This window comes from Heteronotia binoei, chromosome 19 (genome assembly GCF_032191835.1).
Source record: "Heteronotia binoei isolate CCM8104 ecotype False Entrance Well chromosome 19, APGP_CSIRO_Hbin_v1, whole genome shotgun sequence".
Lineage (NCBI taxonomy): Eukaryota > Metazoa > Chordata > Lepidosauria > Squamata > Gekkonidae > Heteronotia > Heteronotia binoei.
In genome coordinates, this window is record NC_083241.1 from 40,368,139 (window position 1) to 40,390,174 (window position 22,036).

The window sequence follows — 22,036 nt, forward strand, 5'->3', positions numbered from 1 at the left end:
TACTAAGAGCCCTGTAAGCTCTTGAAGGATTGGCTCCATCAGGTGGATGTGGCCTAATATGCAAAGGAGCCCCTGCTGGAATTCTATCTCTGGGCCCTGTACTAAGAGCCCTGTAAGCTCTTGGAAGGTTGGCTCCATCAGGGGTGTGTGGCCTAATATGCAAAGGAGCCCCTGCTGGAATTCTATCTCTGGGCCCTGTACTAAGAGCCCTGTAAGCTCTTGGAGGATTGGCTCCATCAGGGGGGTGTGGCCTAATATGCAAAGGAGCCCCTGCTGGAATTCTATCTCTGGGCCCTGTACTAAGAGCCCTGTAAGCTCTTGGAGGATTGGCTACATCAGGTGGGTGTGGCCTAATATGCAAAGGAGCCCCTGCTGGAATTCTATCTCTGGACCCTGTACTAAGAGCCCTGTAAGCTCTTGGAGGGTTGGCTCCATCAGGAGTATGTGGCCTAATATGCAAAGGAGCCCCTGCTGGAATTCTATCTCTGGGCCCTGTACGAAGAGCCCTGTAAGCTCTTGGAGGGTTGGCTCCATCAGGGGTGTGTGGCCTAATATGCAAAGGAGCCCCTGCTAGAATTCTATATCTGGACCCTGTACTAAGAGCCCTGTAAGCTCTTGGAGGATTGGCTACATCAGGTGGGTGTGGCCTAATATGCAAAGGAGCCCCTGCTAGAATTCTATCTCTGGACCCTGTAAGCTCTTGGAGGGTTGGCTACATTGAGGGGATGTGGCCTAATAGGCAAAGGAGTTCCTGCTACAAAAAAAGCCCTGAGTATAGCTATATATCCACAGTATTCCAATGTATTTCTCTTTTAGAACAGTGTATCCGAATAATATTTTTTGTATTGACGTACTCAAATAAGGGATAGTGGCTGTTTATCTCATTACATGGCCTCATTCCACAAGGCCTGTAAGACCGTTCTTGTCTGGCAAGCCTTCAGCCTACCTTAGGAGAATTCTGGAATAACCGGCATCCTGGAACTATGAGGAACATCTAATGCGTTAGCACCAAGCTGTATATTGTTTTAATCTATGTGTTTCAACTCATATATTTAAATGGTTTTCTTGCTTTTATGATTCTGATGTAAGCCGCCCTGAGCCCGCCTCGGCGGGCAGGGCAGGGTATAAATCGAATTAAACATACACATAAACATACATATGCTTAACCCATTTTCACTACTGTTTAATGTATTCTTTTTTTTTTTCAAATGGCACACTAGAACGATGTTTGTAATATACGTTACATGTTAAAAAGTAGATTAGGTGGACAAGAACATCATGAGGAAATACACATCCTGTTGTTTTACCTAGACATGTAGCAAGAGAAAGGGGAGGGACAGTGGCTCAGGGGTAGAGCATCTGCTTGGTAAGCAGAAGGTCCCAGGTTCAATCCCTGGCATCTCCAAAAAAGGGTCCAGGCAAATAGGCGTGAAAAACCTCATCTGAGACCCTGGAGAGCCACTGCCAGTCTTGAGTAGACAAGACTGACTTGATGGACCCAGGGTCTGATTCAGTATAAGGTAGCTTCATATGTTCACATGTCTAAGGGGATGGACGGTGGCTCAGTGATAGAGCATCTGCTTGGTAAGCAGAAGGTCCCAGGTTCAATCTCCGGCATCTCCAACTCAAAAGGGTCCAGGCAAATAGGTGTGGAAAACCTCAGCTTGAGACCCTGGAGAGCCGCTGCCAGTCTGAGTAGACAATATTGACTTTGATGGACCGAGGGTCTGATTCAGTAGAAGGCAGCTTCATACTGGGGAGGGATGGTGGCTCAGTAGCAGAGCATCTGCTTGGTAAGCAGAAGGTCCCAGGTTCAATCTCCAGTATCTCCAACTAAAAAGGGCCCAGGCAAATAGGCATGAAAAACCTCAGCTTGAGACCCTGGAGAGCCGCTGCCAGTCTGAGTAGACAATACTGACTTGATGGACCCAGGGAGTCTGATTCAGTAGAAGGCAGCTTCATATGTTCAAGTAACAGGCAACTTTTATTACCTTTTATCGGTTTCCCAGGCAAATGCTATCCACACCAAGTCGTCTTCCAGTTTGTCTATTACACTATTTTGCCATTGGATCTTAACTTTATATCAGTTTATACTCTTAACCCACCAGCTATATGTATTTCAGCTCACTGTACCCCATTCCCTTGCCTGAAGAAGTAGTTTCATTTAAGGCGGGTCCATGCCTGAGTGGCAGAGCCTCTGCATGGCATGCAAAAGATCCTGGGTTCAATCCCCAGAATCTGCAGTTCAAAGGATCACTTGAGAGGCAATGGGAAAGACCTCCTGCCTGCGATCTTGGAGAGCCACTGACTGTCTGAGTAGACAATTCTAGCCTTGATGGGGCTGATTCAGAGTAAGGCAGCCCCATGCGTGTGATTAAAAACCATCTTCATGGACTTTTTGTGGGTGGCCCCCAATCTCCTGTTTGTTTTCAGGGCAACAGAGTTCTGCTTGAGGGTGGCAGGAGAAGAAGAAGATGACAACGACTGCAGATTTATACCTCACCCTTCTCTCTGACTCAGAGCAGCTTACAATCTTCTCCCCCCCCCACAACGGACACCCTGTGAGGTGTGTGGGGCTGAGAGAGCTCTCCCAGAAGCTGCCCTTTCAAGGACAACTCTTGGGAGAGCTATGGCTGACCCGAGGCCATTCCAGCAGCTGCAAGCGGAGGAGTGGGGAATCAAACCCCGTTCTCCCACATAAGAGTCCGCACACTTCACCACTACACCAAACTGTTAGGGGATTAGTTTTGACCCAGTCTGGAATTTCTTTATCGGAGGGGTGTATATGAGAGTGCCCGGGGATCCTGCACTGGCATAGGGGGCAGGGAACCAGGGTCACTCTGAGAGAGCGGAGACACATTGGCCCAGCCCTTGGCCGAAGGAGACCCAACCAGACCGAGAGATGGGTCAGCATTCCGGCTGAGTGAGGAAGGGAGCAGCCTCCTGAACGACCGCACTCCCTGGCGCACCTTTCCAGGAAGCCATCTTGTCCCCGTCACTCCGCACCTGCAAACGATCGATGCTGCGGAAAAGGGCGGCGGAGGGCCAGGGTGCCAAATGGGAAGGCGGGGGGTGGGGGGGCAAGGTGCCGACCCCGAATCGCCAGCCAGCTCTCCGGCTGCCAGACTCAGGTTTTTTCAGCAGCTCCGCACATCTGGCCCAGGGCGAGGTGCTGAAGTCAGCAGCTGGCGCTGACCACCTCCCGAGTGGGTCATCCGGAAACAACCTCTGGCAGAACGGGAGGTCTGAGAACAGCCCAGCCACTGGCCATTTCTGCCCCCCCCATCTCAGCTTCCCTCCGCTAAAAAAATAAATAAAAATAACCCACTGAAATCCCACATCTAAGCTATCCGACTTCTGCAAAACAGAAAAGAAATGTGCGATGGGGCAGGCAGCAAGAATCATGCTAGTGAGCCCATTTGTATTTCTCTCTTTTTAAAAGACTTATTCGCATTTTGCACATCGAGGGGAGCAGGGCTTTTTTTGTAGCGGGAACTCCTTTGCAGATTAGGCCACACATGCCCAATGTAGCCAATCCTCCTGGAGTTTACAGTAGGCCCTGTACGAAGAGCCCTGGAAGCTCTTGGAGGATTGGCTACATCAGGGGTGTGTGGCCTAATATGCAAAGGAGCTCTTGCTAGAATTCCACCCCTGATTAGGCCACACCCCCTGATGTAGCCAACCCTCCAAGAGCTTACAGTAGGCCCTGTACTAAGAGTCCTGTAAGCTCTTGGAGGATTGGCTACATCAGGGGTGTGTGGCCTAATATGCAAAGGAGCTCCTGCTAGAATTCCACCCCTGATTAGGCCACACCCCCTGATGTAGCCAACCCTCCAAGAGCTTACAGTAGGCCCTGTACTAAGAGCCCTGGAAGCTCTTGGAGGATTGGCTCCATCAGGGGTGTGTGGCCTAATATGCAAAGGAGCCCCTGCTGGAATTCTATCTCTGGACCCTGTACTAAGAGCCCTGGAAGCTCTTGGAGGATTGGCTACATCAGGGGTGTGTGGCCTAATATGCAAAGGAGCTCTTGCTAGAATTCCACCCCTGATTAGGCCACACCCCCTGATGTAGCCAACCCTCCAAGAGCTTACAGTAGGCCCTGTACTAAGAGTCCTGTAAGCTCTTGGAGGATTGGCTACATCAGGGGTGTGTGGCCTAATATGCAAAGGAGCTCCTGCTAGAATTCCACCCCTGATTAGGCCACACCCCCTGATGTAGCCAACCCTCCAAGAGCTTACAGTAGGCCCTGTACTAAGAGTCCTGTAAGCTCTTGGAGTATTGGCTACATCAGGGGTGTGTGGCCTAATATGCAAAGCAGCTCCTGCTAGAATTCCACCCCTGATTACGCCACACCCCCTGATGTAGCCAATCCTCCAAGATCTTACAGTAGGCCCTGTACGAAGAGCCCTGGAAGCTCTTGGAGGGTTGGCTCCATCAGGGGTGAGTGGCCTAATATGCAAAGGCATTCCTGCTACAAAAAAAGCCCTGGAGGGGAGAAAGAAAGAAAGCGTCTAACCTTAGGCATGATATCGAACATACAGTCACGAGCTCAGGAAACTGCTTGATACAGATTCAGTCTCTAGGCCCACTGAGGTCAGTGTTTGCTACTCAGACCGGCAGCCGCTCTCCAGGGTCTCAAGCAGAGGTCTTTCCCATCCCCTCCTGCCTGGCCTTTTTGACTGGGGATGCCGGGGATTGATCCTGGGACCTTCTGCATGCAAACCAGAGATTCTTCCACTGAACCACATCCCCTCCCCTATAACACATGTACACATGAAGCTGCCTTGTACTGAATAAGACCATGAATCCATCAAAGTCAGTATCATCTACTTAGGCTGAGAGCAGCCATAAGAGGTCTCAGGGTGAGGTTTTTCCCATAATCCACTACCAGAACTCTTTTAACCGGAGATGCCAGGGATTGAACCTGGGACCGTCTGCATGCCAAGCAGAGGCTCTTCCTCTAAGCCACAACCCCTCCCTTATCATACATGAGCCCAGGAAGCTGCCTTATACTGAATCAGATACCCTCAGTCCATCAAATTCAGTTTCGTCTACTCAGGCTGACAGCAGCTCTCCAGGTTCTCAGGCCGAGGTCTTTCCCATCGCTTCCTTTCTGGTCCTCTTAACAAGAAGTGCTGCGGATTGAACCTGGGACCTTCTGAACGCCAAGCAGATGCTCTACCACTGAGCTATGGTCCCTTTCCTCAGCTTTCTAAGGTCTCAGACAGAGGTCTTTCCCATCACCTCCTGCCTGGTCCTTTTAAGAAGAGGTGCCGGGGATTGAACCTGGGACCTTCTGCATGCCAAGCAGCAGTTCTACCACTGAGCTATGGTCCCTTTCCTCAGCTTTCTAAGGTCTCAGACAGAGGTCTTTCCCATCACCTCCTGCCTGGTCCTTTTAACAAGAGGTGCCGGGGATTGAACCTGGGACCTCCTGCATGCCAAGCAGATGCTCTACCACTGAGCCACAGCCTTTCCCATATAAATGAAGCTGCCATATACTGACTCAGACCCTCAGTCCATCAAGGCCAGTATCATCTGGCAGTCACTCTCCAGGGTCTCAGCAGAGAGGTCTTTCCCATTACCTATTGTCTGGTCCTTTTTACTGGAGATGCCGGGGATTGAACCTGGGACCTTCTGCATGTCAAGCAGAGGCTCTTCCACTGAGCCACAGCCTCTCCCCTCTAATACATGAACACATGAAGCTGCCTTATACTGAATCAGACTCTCTGTCCATCAAGGTCAGGACTGTCTATTCAGAATGGCAGTTAGCTCCCCAGGGTCTCCAGCAGAGAGGTCTTTCCCATCACCTATTGTCTGGTCCTTTCAACTGGGGATGCCGGGGATTGAACCTGGGACCTTCTGCATGTCAAGCAGATACTCTGCCACTGAGCCACGGCCTCTCCCCATCTAGTTAAGCACTGTAGGCTGGCAGCAGCGCTCCAGGATCTCCGGCAGAGGTCTTCACCCTCACCTCCTTTCTGGTCCTCTTAACAAGAGATGCCAGGGATTGAACCTGGGACCTTCTGCATGCCAAGCGGATGCTCTACCACTGAGCCACAGTCCTTCCCATATGAACATGAACATATGAAGCTGCCTTATACTGAATCAGACCCTTGGTCCATCAAGTCAGTATTGTCCACTCAGTCTGGCAGCGGCTCTCCAGGGTTTCAAGTTGAGGCTTTTCACACCTGTTTGCCTGGACCCTTTTTAGTTGGAGATGCCGGGGATTGAACCTGGGACCTTCTGCTTACTAAGCAGATGCGCTACCCTTGAGCCACCGTCCCTCCCCAATATGAAGCTGCCTTCTACTGAATCAGACCCTCGGTCCATCAAAGTCAGTACTGTCTACTCAGACTGGCTGCGGCTCTCCAGGGTCTCAAGCTGAGGTTTTTCACGCCTACTTGCCTGGACCTTTTTTAGTTGGCGATGCCGGGGATTGAACCTGGGACCTTCTGCTTACTAAGCAGATGCTCTGCCACTGAGCCACCATCCCTCCCCTAATATAAATATAAATGAAGCTGCCTTATACTGAATCAGACACTTAGTTCCTCAAGATCAGTTCTGTTTACTCAGTACTCATTTGGAGTACTGCGTACAATTCTGGTCCCCGCACCTCAAAAAGGATATTATAGCATTGGAAAAAGTCCAGGACAGGGCAACTAGAATGATTAAAGGTTTGAAACACTTTCCCTATGAAGAAAGGTTAAAACGCTTGGGTCTCTTTAGCTTGGAGAAACGTCGACTGCGGGGGTGACATGATAGAGGTTTACAAGATTATGCATGGGATGGAGAAAGTAAAGAAAGAAGTCCTTTTCTCCCTTTCTCACAATACAAGAACTCGTAGGCATGCCATGAAATTGCTGAGCAGTCAGCTTAAAATGGATAAAAGGAAATCCTTCTTCACCCAAAGGGTGATTAACATGTGGAATTCACTGCCACAGGAGGTGGTGGCAGCTACAAGCATAGCCAGCTTTAAGAGGGGATTGGATAAAAATATGGAGCAGAGGTCCATCAGTGGCTATTAGTCACAGTATATATATGTGTGTGTGTACACACACACACATATTGGCCACTGTGTGACAGATTGTTGGACAGGGTGGGCCACTGGCCTGATCCAACATGGCTTGTCTTATTTTCTTCTGTTATGCAGCTGCCTGATTGCCCAGAAACGGTTCAATCTTTAGCGGATTTTTTTGGGTAAAATCAGGTCAATTTCACGGTGTGAAACCAGCCTCAGTTTGGCAGCTGCTCTCCAGGGTCTCGGGCGGAGGTCTTTCCCACCACCTCCTGCCTGGCCTTGGTGATGCCGGGGCTTGAACCTGGGACCTTCCGCATGCCAAGCAGAGGTGCTACCTTTGTGCCACAAGCCCTCCTTAGTCCAAGGCTCAAATGAGCCTTGCAAGGCAGCTGGGCACTCACAGCTCGAGGATGAGGACCACGTCCGTCTTGTTCTCGTAGACGTCGTGCAGTTCGATGATGTTGGTGTGGAGGATCCGCTTGAGGATCTTGACCTCCCGCTCGATCTCCTCGCGCCTCACCCCGCGGCGGCTGGCTCGGCTCTGGCGCTTCTTGATGAACTTGGCGGCGTACTCTGCCCCCGTGCTCTTCTCCCGGCATTTCTTCACGATCGCAAACTGGCCGCTGCAAAAGGAGTCAAAGAAGAGACAGTTCAGAACTAGGGCACGCCTAACCACACACCCTCACTGTGGCCCAACATCCTGATCCGTCCCCTGAATCTCCTGGGGCAAGGTGCTCAAATGCCGCTACGAACACATAGAAGAAGTCTGGGAGCAGAGCAAGTTGCTTTGAAAGGATAAACAGAACAGGGACGGTCATGAACCACACTTTGTAGTTCAGTTCTGTCTGTGTCTAAACCACAAACTGAACCACAAGCTTATACAAACCAGGAGGTTGGTGCTCGAATGGAACCAATTCCTAAGGGTTCGTGACCCCTGCTTTCTGCTCCCCACTGCTTTTCTCAGGGAGCATAAAGCAGGGGCTTAAATGGCTCCAAGCAGCTGAACCTCGGAGGGGAGCAGAGACTCAGCTGTTTTTCCTGATGAGCGGAAAGCAGGAGTACAAATAACTCGGAACCATTAAACCCCACGCTTTGCGCCTTTCACGAAATTTGTGAAAGTGCATGGCAGTTCTCCAGTTCACAAGCATCATAGAATCATAGCTGGAAGAGACCTCTAGGGTCATCTAGGTCCATCTAGTCCTTCCTGCACAATGCAGGAAACTCACAGATACCCCCTCCCCCTAAATTCACAGGATCTTCATTGCTGTCAGATGGCCATCTAGCCTCTGTTTAAAAGCCTCCAAGGAAGGAGAGCCCACCACCTCCCGAGGAAGCCTGTTCCACTTTGTGAACCATGAACTGCCCAAAATTCATGACAAATTTTAGTTTATTTATATTTTGATTTATATCCCGCCCTTCCCACCGAAGTGGCTCAGGGTGGCTGAGTTTGTGAGTCAGTTCATGCCCATCCCTAATACAGAATAAACACAGTCCAAACAGATTGATCGCTGAAAACCAAGGAACTTGCAGATCCATCTATGCAAAAGCATGTACTGCAGCCCTGGGTCTCCCAGATTTTGGACATGTGCACTGTGAGTGAACTTCAGTCAGCTGAAATTCTCCCTTTTAGAGTCAGACCTCCCACTCTGTAATATGGGGGTGGAAGTGCCAAAGTATTTTTTTTCTGGACTGCTGTAAAGATTCCCAGTATTAAAGCAGAGCCCTCTGAACTTTCAAACCACAGAAACAGCAGCTATCATTACGGAGTGCACTCTTTGGTAATCTCTCAACACGCTCTTGAACACACATGAAGCTACCTGATAACTGGTATATCCCAGTCAGTGGGTTTTTTTTTTTAAAGCACATGATTAGTTTATTTTAAAAATTCCAAGTTATACAGAGCTTTGTTGGATGTAGTATCAAGTAGCTTAATTCCATATATAACAAAATTCTACTTTGCATAAAGTAAAAAGGTCAAGGTAGTCCCCTCTGCAAGCACCAGTCGTTTCTGACTCTGGGGTGACGTTGCTTTCACAATGTTTTCACGGCAGACTTTTTACAAGGTGGTTTGCCATTGCCTTCCCTAGTCATCTACGCTTCCCCCCCAGCAAGCTGGGGACTCATTTTACCAACCTCAGAAGGATGGAAGGAAAGGAAGGGTCCCCTGTGCAAGCACCATTCGTTTCCGACTCTGGGGTGACGTCGCATCACAACGTTTTCACGGCAGACTTTTGACAGGGTGGTTTGCCATTGCTTCCTGTCATGGGTGCTGGGGGCCCTGCAGAAGAAGCCGAGCCTGCAGAAGAAACTGTGCCCCTGCCACCTGCACCAGTGCCCCTGCCTCCTGCTGGAGAAGATCCAAGCCCCCCTGCCTCGCCCTCTCGGGTGGCTCGTGTGCGTGACCGCTTTCGTCAGGACCTTAGGGATCGGAGGAGGGCGGCACGCTCACGAGCAAGACGCTCCCTGAGCCCTGAGTTTTGAAAGGATTCTGGCCCTTCTAGGAGTGAGGGTGCTTGAGTCCCAGCAGGATCCTGGCTGCCCTCTGAGTCAGCAATTAGCCCAAATGGGCAACAGACAGCAGAGGGCTATATAGCTGTGGGCTTTGAGAGAAGGCTTTGTGGAAGCAACTAGTCACTTACCTGACGTTCTAGCATCCACTTTGGCTTCTGACTTCGGCTTCTGGACCCCCTGACTCTGGCATTGACTTCTGCACCCCCTGACTTCAGCTTCTGAACCTCTGACCTACGATACCTGGACTGTGATTCGGTTTTGGCGCTTTGGACCCTCCTTGCTACCCAGCTACAGACCTTGGACTGCCCCTGGACTTCACCTGGCCTGGCCCCAGCCTGTGACACTTCCCCAGTCATCTACACTTTCCCCCCAGCAAGTAGGGGACTCATTTGACCGACCTCGGAAGGATGGAAGGCTGAGTCAACCTCGAGTTGGCTACCTGAACCCAGCTTCCACCGGGATTGAACTCAAGTTGTGAGCCAAGAGTTCGGACTGCAGTACTGCAGCTTTAACACTCTGTGCCACGGGGCACATCACCTTCTGCCTGGTTCTTTTAACTGGAGATTTTATGCCAGGAGTAGCCAGGAGCACCATGTGGCTCTTTCAAACTTATTCTGTGGCTCTTGAAGCCCTCACCCAGTGGTGGACTGGCCAGGGTGTCAGCTTGCCTAATGGCAAATGGGCCCCTGAGGAGGTGGCTCCCTTAAACATTAGACAATATGTTAAAACCATTCATGTCCTTTTAGTAGCTTTTACAACTGATCTCCGGTTGGCAGAGATCAGCTCCCCTGGAGAAAATGCAATCTGTATTTGCATTTAATATCTACTGCATACTGCCAGTAAAATATACAATATATGTACACTGTAATTACTAATATATATATCTATACACACACACACACACACACACACATTTATTTCGCAAAAGTTTTAATTGTATCTTTAATTGTATCTTTTTTCCACTTATGTATTTTTTGAAAAAAAAAATTATTTCTTACAAACATTAAATGATAGCCTTATAGTTGTGGGTGGGCCCCCTTTGTCTCCTGGCAACCAATATTTTTAGACCCAGTCCGCTACTACCCCCACCACCCCATCGGCCAGCTTGGAGAAGGCATTTATCCAGTGGTTTGCAGAATGCATTTAAAGTTAAAGTGATTTTATTTCCATCTCTCCCTCCCTCCTTCCCTCCCTCCCAGCCAGCCCTCAAGCATCTGATGCTCATTCTCTGTGGCTCTTAACGTTAAGCAAGTTCGGCCACCCCTGGTCTAGCACCTGTGTCCCTGATAAGCAGTTCATGCCATTTGCTTCTCCCTTTTTTAGGGATGAGATGTAACAGTCCTCCCCATGCACAGAACAGTACAGTCCCAGCAGGCCTATACCTGTTTGAGTGAGCAAACAGTGAAGCCCGACAAATATAAAATTGTCTTCTTCCTGTCAACTAGGAACCAATTGGTAATTGAAATGGATGCAAATTTTTTTATATCTAGCTTCTTGCTGTTCAGTCGCACAGTCGAGTCCAACTCTTTGCCACCCCCTGGACCAAGACACGCCAGGCCCTCCTGTCTTCCACCATCCTCCGAAGTCTGCCCAAATTCGTGTTTGTTACATCAGTAACGCTGTCCAGCCATCTCCTCTTTTGCTGTCCCCTTCTTCTTTTGCCTTCTGTCTTTCCCAGCATCAGCGTCTTCTCCAGGGAGGGCTCCCTTCTCATGGGGTGGCCAAAGTATTTGAGCTTCAGCTTCAGCATCTGACCTTCCAGGGAATAGTCTGGGTTGATTTCCCTTAGGACTGACTGATTGGATCTTCTTGCAGTCCAAGGGACTCTCAAGAGTCTTCTCCAGCACCACATCTCAAAAGCATCTATTCTTCTGCGCTTGGCCTTCCTTAATGTCCAGCTCTCACAGCCATACATTACTACTGGGATATCATCGCTTTGACTATACGGACTTTTGTTGGCAGGGTGATGTCTCTACTTTTTATTATACTGCTCAAGTTCGCCATAGCTGTCCTCCCAAGGAGCAAACGTCTTTTAATTTCATGGCTACAGTCACCATCTGCAGTGATCTTGGATCCCAGAAATGTGAAGTCTGTCACTACTTCCATGTCTTCCCCTTCTATTTGCCAAGGTGTGATGGGGCCGGATGCCATGATCTTAGTTTTTGGATGTTGAGTCTCAAGCCTACCATTAGAGTAGTGTCATCTGCATATCTGAGTTTGTTGATGTTTTTCCCGGCAATCTTAATTCCGGCTTGTGCTTCTTCCAGGCCAGTATTCCGCATTCTAGCTTCTAGGAGGTGCTTAATGTATTTGCAAATTGCCATTGGATGGATGGACCAATTCCCTGTTACGTTCGATATCACGCCAATAAAGGTTATTGTATCGTATTGTATTGCTTGTACCATGGGATCATCGAACTGACTTCCGAGCATTTTCCCCTAAAACCCCTTTCAGAAATCCAGACTAATTTAGAAATCACAGACTTTCGTTTGCAGAGACAAAATCTCTGAACGGCAAACGCTCCCTGTCTCGTTACATACATTGTAAGTTTTGATAATTACAGCGTGTGCGTGTATGCCAATTGCCTAAATTACGAGGCATACACTGCAATTAAATTCTGCATTTTACTAGCGGGAGACCATCAGCATTGCGCAATTCACACCCCAGTCACGGCTTAAGTCAGAGTTGGCGCTTCTCTCATGTTGGGAAAAGCCTGGCAACCAAGGATCAGAGCTGCCGATTATGGTAGGAAACTTCACCCCCAGAGAGGTCCTCTCCCCCTTCATGTGACTCCATGCCATTTTGAAGAGGGCTAGAAGAAGAAGAAGAATTGCAGATTTATACCCCGCCCTTCTCTCTGAATCAGAGACTCAGAGCAGCTTACAACCTCCTTTATCTTCTCTCCCAACAACGGACCCCCTGTGAGGTGGGTGGGGCTGAGAGAGCTCTCCCCAGAAGCTGCCCTTTCAAGGAAAACCTCTGCCAGAGCTCTGGCTGACCCAAGGCCATTCCAGCGGCTGCAAGTGCAGGAGTGGGGAATCAAACCCGGTTCTCCCAATAACAGTCCTCTGCACACTTCACCACAACACCAAACTGGCCCTTTCAAGGACAACTCCTGCGAGAGCTCTGGCTGACTCAAGGCCATTCCAGCAGCTGCCAATGGAGGAGTGGGGAATCAAACCTGGTTCTTTCAGATAAGAGTTCATGCACTTACCCACGACACTAAACTGGCCTTTCAAGGAAAACTCCTAGGAGAGCTCTGGCTGACCCAAGGCCATCCCAGAAGCTACAAGTGGAGGAGGGGGGAATCAAACCTGGTTCTCCCAGATAAGAGTCTGCACACTTAGAGCTTTGGCTGACCCAAGGCCATTCCGGCAGGTGCAAGTGGAGGAGTGGGGAATCAAACCCGGTTCTCCCAGATAAGAGTCCGCACACTTAGAGCTCTGGCTGACCCAAGGCCATTCCGGCAGGTGCAAGTGGAGGAGTGGGGAATCAAATCCGGTTTTCCCAGATAAGAGTCTGCACACTTAGAGCTCTGGCTGACCCAAGGCCATTCCGGCAGGTGCAAGTGGAGGAGTGGGGAATCGAACCCGGTTCTCCCAGATAAGAGAGCTATGGCTGACCCAAGGCCATTCCAGCAGCTGCAAGGGGAGGAGTGGGGAATCCAACCTGGTTCTCCCAGATAAGAGTCTGCACACTTAGAGCTATGGCTGATCCAAGGCCATTCCAGCAGCTGCAAGTGGAGGAGTGGGGAATCAAACCCGGTTCTCCCAGATAAGAGTCTGTACACTTAGAGCTATGGCTGACCCAAGACCTTCCAGCAGCTGCAAGTGGAGGAGGGGGGAATCCAACCCGGTTCTCCCAGATAAGAGTCTGCACACTTAGAGCTATGGCTGATCCAAGGCCATTCCAGCAGCTGCAAGTGGAGGAGTGGGGAATCAAACCCGGTTCTCCCAGATAAGAGTCTGCACACTTAGAGCTATGGCTGACCCAAGGCCATTCCAGCAGCTGCAAGTGGAGGAGTGGGGAGCTCCTTTGCATATTAGGCCACACCCCCTGATGTAGCCAATCCTCCTGGAGCTTACAGTAGGCCCTGTAAGAAGAGCCCTGGAAGCTCTTGGAGGATTGGCTACATCAAGGGGTGTGGCCTAATATGCAAAGGAGTTCCTGTTACAAAAAAAGCCCTGAATGACGGCATAAACTAGACTCGTCTCCCTGTGAATACAGGAATTTTTTTTTTCAATGTATGTACTCAGGTTACATTCACACATCACAATGAATCGTGGCTTGATCAAACCCTGATTAGGTGTGACATCGGAATACAGACAGCCAGACAAACTAGCATTTCTTGGCTGGCATCTCAGTGGGGGTATTAGGATAGATTTGCAGCTTCTCGGCAAACCATAGTTTGTACCAACAGTGGCTTATTGCGGCACCTGAATTCGTAGTCCGCTATTCGTTCAGCAGCATGACCGTTTGTGGCTGGTCGGCCATGGAGATGGTGAAGAGGAAGAGGAAGAAAACAAAATGAGGTTTGTTCTGTATGCCTTCCTTCTCTTCTTGTTAGGAACCATGGTTTAGCATTGTTGTTCAGTCGCACAGTCGAGTCCGACTCTTTGCGACCCTGTGGACAAAGTCATGCCAGGCCCTCCTGTCTTCCACCATCCTCTGAAGTCTGCTCAAATTCATGTTAGTTACATCAGTAACGCTGTCCAGACATCTCCTTCTTTTGCCTTCTGTCTTTCCCAGCATCAGGGTCTTCTCCAGTGAGGGTTCCCTTCTCATTTGGTGGCCAAAGTATTTGCGCTTCAGCTTCAGCATCTGACCTTCCAAGGAACAGTCTGGGTTGATTTCCCTCAGGACTGACTGATTTGATCTTCTTGCAGTCCAAGGGACTCTCAAGAGTCTTCTCCAGTGAGTGCTCCCTTCTCCTTTGGTGGTCAAATATTTAAGTCTCAGCTTCAGCATCTGACCTTCCAGGGAATAGTCTGGCTTGATTTCCCTTAGGACTGACTCATTTGATCTTCTTGCAGTCTAAGGGACTCTTGAGTCTTCTCCAGTGAGGGCTCCCTTCTCCTTTGGTGGCCAAAGTATTGGAGCTTCAGCTTCAGCATCTGACCTTCCAGGGAACAGTCTGGGTTGATTTCCCTCAGGACTGACTGACTGGATCTTCTTGCAGTCCAAGTGACTCTCAAGAGTCTTCTCCAGTGAGTGCTCCTTTCTCCTTTGGTGGTCAAATATTTAAGTCTCAGCTTCAGCATCTGACCTTCCAGGGAACAGTCTGGGTTGATTTCCCTTAGGACTGACTCATTTGATCTTCTTGCAGTCCAAGGGACTCTTGAGTCTTCTCCAGTGAGGGCTCCCTTCTCCTTTGGTGGCCAAAGTATTGGAGCTTCAGCTTCAGCATCTGACCTTCCAGCGAACAGTCTGGGTTGATTTCCCTTAGGACTGACTGACTGAATCTTCTTGCAGTCCAAGGGACTCTTGAGTCTTCTCCAGTGAGAGCTCCCTTCTCCTTTGGTGGCCAAACTATCTGAGCTTCAGCTTCAGCATCTGACCTTCCAGGGAACAATCTGGGTTGATTTCCCTTAGGACTGACTGATTGGATCTTCTTGCAGTCCAAGGGATTCTCAAGATTCTTCTCCAGCACACACATCTCAAAATCATTATTCTGCATTTGACCTTGGTAAAACATGATTAGCATTACATGTATATTACCAGGTTACTTAGCATTACCAGGTTTAGCATTACATGTATATTAAGTTTAATGCTAACAATGCTTCCTATGGAACGAATGGTCAAAGCCATGGTTTGCTATCTGCTTGCAAACCGGAGTTTGCAGGAAAGCACAGTGAGAGCACCAATCTTGATACATATCTGACGCTCAAACAGAATTAACAAAAACAGAAAACACAAGGGTGGACCATAAAAAAAAAAATCACAAAATTTCACAAGTACCAGTAGACATCAGTCTATTGAAACATAATCCTAGTGAATACAAACAATAAATAGAATTGGTGGTCACAATTCAAATGCAAGTGGTGAGAAATAGATATAACAAGAACCAGGGGGAGGGCCAGTGGCTCAGTGGTAGAGCATCTGCTTGGGAAGCAGAAGGTCCCAGGTTCAATCCCTGGCATCTTCAAAAAAGGGTCCAGGCAAATAGGTGTGGAAAACCTCAGCTTGAGACCCTGGAGAGCCACTGCCAGTTTGAGAAGACAATACTGACTTGATGGACCAAGGGTCTGATTCAGTAGAAGGCAGCTTCATATGTTCATATGTTCAACAACTCTATACACGTTCTTCAATAATAATCACAAATCCAATCCAAAATCCAAAAATCCAATGAACTGTGACCAGCTATTTATTGTTTGTATTCACTAGGATTATGTTTCAATAGACCAACGTCTACTGGTTCTTGTGAAATTTTGAGAATTTTTTGATCGTCCACCCTTGGGTTTTCTATCTCTGCATATTTCATATGCTTGGGTCCCTACTGAAAACAGGATAAAAAGCAAGGAATGAAAGGAAGAGAGAGGTAGTTCCACAGAGTGGGGTGTGATAACAGAGCAGGGGTGTCAAACTCAGAGCCAAATCTAACATAAATGAGTCCTTGTTGGGCTGAGCCATGTTGGGTTGGGCCGGGCCACGTATATACCTATTTATGATTTGGTAGCAGAGATATTAACTTTATAAAGGAAGCAGACAAACGCAAAGATTTCTTAAAAACCTTAAAACATCCTTAAAACGTTAGCGCTCGGTCTTAACGGTACTTTGTATTTCTGCCATGGGATCCAGGGAACTGGGCAAAGGAAGTTCTGGCTCTTTCCTTCCTTCCCCAGGGGACCAGGAGGGGGAGGAACCTCAGCCAATAGAAGGAAAAGAGGCTTGGCTCAGTAGCTCTGCTGTGCGATTGAGCAAGCCCGGCAAAGCAAGCTGTTATGCAGAAGGAAGCAAGAGAGAGGGAGAAGGAAGCAGATGGCAGCCAGTTGGTCAGAACTGCACATTCGACATCCCTAAGTTAGAGGCCAGGTTGGTTCCCAATTTTCAAGCTGTGATTGGCAGGGAGCATGAAGATTTCAGAAAAGAAGCAGAACCATAAGAAGAATCCTTCTTTATCCTGCTCACTGAACTCCTAATGGGGGGAAAAAAAATCCCTGTGATTTCCCAGTCCTTGTGGAGGTTCTCCCACACTTCCCACTCCAGGGAGCCAAATGCCAGCCCTTTGTGTTTACTGGGATGGTGCGGTGGTGCCCTGAGAAAACAATGCTGGGTGACTTCCACAAAGGGAGATGCACAAAGGAACAAAGGATTCCTTTTACTGATTTCTTCAAAGAATTTCTACCCCGCCCAGCCATTCATTAAAAAAGCAAACCATCGGGGCAAGTTATGACGAATTAAGAGCGAAATATTGCAAACCAGCCTAGCCTATGGAAATATTGAAAAGCCTCTCGTTTCTCCTTTTCACTGCATTCGTAGAATCACCTGTCACGATTGCTCGGCAAGAGAATCGGCGAAGGCTCTCCCCTCCAGAGGACCAATTGCCCTACGTTGCAGCTGGGCAGGAAAGATGGGGTGAAGTAAACGTCATAACTGGAGAAGGACTTTCAAGGTCATGGCTGTGCTACAGAACAAGAGTTCTCTCTCTCTCTCATAGTCACCCTAATACTTGAGTTGGTTGGGGAGCACATGAAGAAGGACCTCCAAGAAAGACCTCAATGCCCTGGCTGAAGGAGATGATCCTTGACACCTTGGCCCCACTGATGGACCTCCTGATGGCATCTGGTTTTTGGCCACTGTGTGACACAGAGTGTTGGACTGGACAGGTTCTGATGGGAGTGATGGTGGCTCAGTGGTAGGGCATCTGCTTGGTAGAGCAACTGCAGATCCCAGGTTCAATCCCCGGCATCTTCAACTCAAAAGGGTCCAGGCAAATAGGTGTGAAAAACCTCAGCTTGAGACCCTGGAGAGCCGCTGCCAGTCTGAGTAGACAATACTGACTGATGGACCAAGAGTCTGATTCAGTATAAGACAGCTTCATATGTTCATATATTCATCCAACATGGCTTCTCTATGTTCTTATGTTGACAGAGATATCCATCTATCCATCTACCTATCATCCATCCATCCATCCATCCATCCATCCATCCATGACTGGCACTTAACTGGGCTGTTAGACAAAGTTGTAATTTTTTCGCTAACTGCAAATTGTATCAACTGTGGCTTGTTGCAACATCTGAATTCATAACCCACAGTTTGTTCTGCAGTGTGGCCCTTTGTGGCTGGTCAGCCATAGAGATGGTAATAGCCAATTTGGTGAAGTGGTTAAGAGCAGTGGACTCTAATCCAGGAGAACCAGGTTGGATTCCCCATTCCTCTACACACAGTTACAGTTGGGTCAGTCACACTTCTTGAAGAGCCCTCTCAGCCCCACCTACCTCACAGGCAGTGAGTTAGTGTGAGCTAGCTCACAGTTTTTTTAGCCTTCGGCTCACACTTTTTTTCCCACTCAGGAAAAATGGCCCCAGGGCAACCTAATTGATGCAGGAGCTCACAACTTTAATGCCAGGAGCTCGCAAAGTAGAATTTTTGCTCACAAGACTCCACAGCTGAGAGGGAGTATTGCTCACAGGATATCTGTTGTGGGGAAAAGAAGGGAAAGGAGATTGTAAGCCGCTCTGAGACTCATGAGTGAAGGGCAGGGTATAAACCCAACTCTTCTTCTTCTTGAAGAGGACAGAGAAGCAAACTAGCTGAGGTTTGTTGAGTATGCCTTCCTTCTCTTCTTGGTAGGAACCATGGTTTAACATTACACGTGTATTAAGTTTAATGCTAACAACGGTTTCTATGGAACGAATGTCCAAAGCCATAATTTGCTATATGCTTGCAAACGGCCAGGGGTCAGCATACTTTCGGGACCGCCTCTCCCTGTATGAGCCCCATAGGTTCTTATGATCAGCAACCCAACAACTATTGGTAATACCCGGCCCTCGAGACGTCCATCTGACCTCGGCGAGGACCAGGGCCTTCTCAGCTCTGGCCCCTGCCTGGTGGAATGATCTCCCCTTGGAGATTCAGGCCCTGCGGGATCTGCTCCAATTCCGCAGGGTCTGTAAAACAGAGCTCTTTCGCCAGGCTTTCAACTGGGGTAGTGGATGTCACTTGTGACCATCCTCCCCCATTCATCCCATCCAGTGCTATAAGACCCTGCTGGAGCTGGACAATAGGTCATGTCTGTGAGGCAGAATCTGCCATTTTAGCCTCTGCAATTTTAGATTTTATACAGGTCTCAGATTCAGTGGGAGCTCACAGGAGCACAGCTCCTGCACCTTTCTGAGACTTCCACCTCCTCCTTCTGAGAGTTCCACCTCCTTGTCCATTGAATAGTAGGTGCAGCTGCATAACAAACCCTGGATGAGCTCCACCACCTATTTTTCTACAAAACGACCCCTGATTTTATATATTTTAAACTGGTTTTTACTGTTTGATTGCTTTTACGATGTCACCCGCCCTGAGCCTGTCCTACGGGAACGGCGGGCTAAAAATAAAATAAAATAAATAAATAAAACCAGAGTTCGTGGGAAATCACAACGAGCACCAATCTTGACACAAATGTCTTTGCTCGCTACGGTTTGCACTAACCACGGGTTGCTGCAGCATCTGAATTCATAACCTGCAGTTTGTTAAGCAGCGCAGTCCTGGGTTTGTTACTTACGGCTTCCCTTCCCTCCTTCACACGGCCATTTCGGTCTTCCCAGCCATTTGAGACGGGCCTGCAGCTGTTAGCCAGTAGAGGCTCAATGAAAGAGAAGGGGATTGCCCAAGCCAGAGAGCGAAAAAGCAAAAAAGCGTGAGAGCCAACCGGACTCAGCAGACTTTGGTCAGAATGACAAGAGAAACATGCATTTATCTAAGCTAGAGAGGGGCATTAACTGGAGACAAACAGGCTCTTGTCCGGGAACAGAACAACAATGAAAGTATTTTTAGATCTGCCTTGAAGATTAGCATGACACGGAACAGCTGGCTTGGGGGTCTTTCTGAAGCAGCTGTTGGGGGGGGGGAGGAGAGTGTCCCTCTGGGTCCTTCCATTCTTAAAAGCATTTTGCTTTTTCTTATACTTAGCTGGGAAGCAGATTGAGTTTGATAGGCAGGAGAAGAAGTAGAAGAAGACTGCAGATTTATACCCAGCCCTTCTCTCTGAATCAGAGTCTCAAGAATGGCTCACAATCTCCTTTATCTTCCTCTCCCACAACAGACACCCTGTGAGGTAGGTGGGGCTGAGAGAGCTCTGACAAAAACTGCCCTTTCAAGGACAACTCTGCTAGAGCTATGGCTGACCCAAGGCCATTCCAGCAGCTGCAGGTGAAGGAGTGGGGAATCCAACCTGGTTCTCCCAGATAAGAGTCTGCACACTTAGAACTATGGCTGACCCAAGGCCATTCTAGCAGCTGCAAGTGGAGGAGTGGGGAATCAAACCCAGTTCTCCCAGATAAGAGTCTGCACACTTAGAGCTATGGCTGACCCAAGGCCATTCCAGCAGCTGCAAGTGGAGGAGTGGGGAATCCAACCCCGTTCTCCCAGATAAGAGTCTGCACACTTAGAGCTATGGCTGACCCAAGGCCATTCCAGCAGCTGACAGTGGAGGAGTGGGGGATCCAACCCAGTTCTCCCAGATAAGACTCACCGCACTTAACCACTACACCAAACTGGCTCTCTCAGCTAGAAAGCTCAGGGATCTTTCACGCTTACACTCTTCTGCTAGAGCAGGGGGGCCCAAACTGTGGCCAGGAGCCGCGTGTGCCTATTTTCACACACATTGTGTGGCTCTTGAAACCCCCACCACCCCATTGGCCAACTTGAAGAAGGCATTTCTCTCTTTAAATCATTTCTCCAAGCCAAGCCAGCTGGAAGCTTGGAGAATGCAAGTTGCTTTCTTTCCATCTCTCCCTATCCATCCCCACCTATTTTCCTTCCTTCCTTCCTTCCTTCCTTCCTTCCTTCCTTCCTTCCTTCCTTCCTTCCTTCCTTCCTTCCTTCCTTCCTTCCTTCCTTCCTTCCTTCCATGTGGCTTTTACATTAAGCAAGTTTGGCCATCCCTGTGCAAAAGTCTCCTTTCCTGCTCAGCTACACCGCACTGTGTGAGGACACGACTTTCTGATGTATAAAACAGTGTCTCCCTGATACACATAGGGTTGCCATCCTCCAGGTGGTAGGTGGAGATCTCCTGCTATTACAACTGATCTCCAGGCAACAGAGAGCAGTTCCCCTGGAAACAACGGCATGAGACCCCAATGAAGCCCCTCCCCTTTCCAAGCCCCACCCTCCTCCGGCTCCACCCTCAAAAATCTGCAGATATTTCCCAAACTGGCAATCCAACCCTCATTAAGTTGCAGTGTCTTCTTTATCAAAGATTTCAGGTTTTCACGGCTGGTAACATCATTAGGGTTTGTAGAAACTTTCGGGATCAAGTGCCGTGTTCTACTGGAGAAAGTTTTCCTTCTGGAAGGAAAACTTTCTCCAGTAGAACACGGCACTTGATCCCAAAAGATTCTACAAATCCTAGTGTCTTCTTTGTTTTCTGTTGCACCTTTTAATATCCAGCTAGGAAATTAAAAGATGTTTGCTCCTTGGGAGGACAGCTATGGCGAACCTGGGCAGTATAATAAAGAGACATCACCCTGCCAACAAAAGTCCATATAGTCAAAGTGATGGTATTCCCAGTAGTAATGTATGGCTGTGAGAGCTGGACCATACGGAAGGCCGAGCACAGAAGAATAAATGCTTTCGAGCTGTGGTGCTGGAGAAGAATCTTGAGAGTCCCTTGGAATGCAAGAAGATCCAATCAGTCAGTCCTGAGGGAAATCAACCCAGACTGTTCCCTCAAAGGTCAGATGCTGGAGCTGAAGCTCAAATACTTTGGCCACCCAATGAGAAGGGAGCACTCCCTGGAGAAGACTCTTGAGAGTCCCTTGGACTGCAAGAAGATCCAATCATTCAGTCCTGAGGGAAATCAACCCAGACTGTTCCCTGGAAGGTCAGATGCTGAAGCTGAAGCGCAAATACTTGGGCCACCCAATGAGAAGGGAGCACTCCCTGGAGAAGACCCTGATGCTGGGAAAGACAGAAGGCAAAAAAAGAAGGACACTAGAAGCCCTCCCACAGTTGCCCCCCCCCAAGCACCAAGATTACAGAGCATCACTGCCCCAGACAGAAGAACATAAGAGAAGCCATGTTGGATCAGGCCAATGGCCCATCCAGTCCAACGCTCTGGCAAAAAAAAACCCAAGTGCCACCAAGAGGTCCACCAGTGAGGCTAGAAGCCCTTCCACTTTGCCTCCCCCACTCAAGCACCAAGAATACAGAGCATCACTGTCCCAGACAGAGAGTTCCAATGATAAGCTGTGGCTAATAGTCACTGATGGACCTCTGCTCCATATGTTTATCCCATCCCCTCTTAAAGCTGGTTATGCTTGTAGCTGCCGCCACCTCCTGTGGCAGTGAGTT

At 48.8% G+C, this 22,036-nt stretch overlaps 1 protein-coding gene and 1 non-coding gene across 2 annotated transcripts in view; both read right to left on the reverse strand.

Moving 5' to 3' along the window:
* The window catches only part of LOC132587678 (leucine-rich repeat-containing protein 49-like), a 139,284-nt gene that overhangs the window by 19,044 nt on the left and 98,204 nt on the right, over positions 1-22,036 (reverse strand). The window contains exons 17-18 of the mRNA XM_060259995.1: positions 7,708-7,766; positions 7,423-7,644 (exon numbers count right to left, since the gene is read on the reverse strand). Of these exons, the coding sequence (XP_060115978.1) occupies positions 7,423-7,644; positions 7,708-7,766 (281 nt within the window). The remainder of the gene's footprint in view (positions 1-7,422; positions 7,645-7,707; positions 7,767-22,036) is intronic.
* TRNAV-GAC (transfer RNA valine (anticodon GAC)) lies at positions 5,607-5,681 on the reverse strand. Its single transcript has one exon. It is a non-coding gene; the product is annotated as a tRNA-Val (tRNA).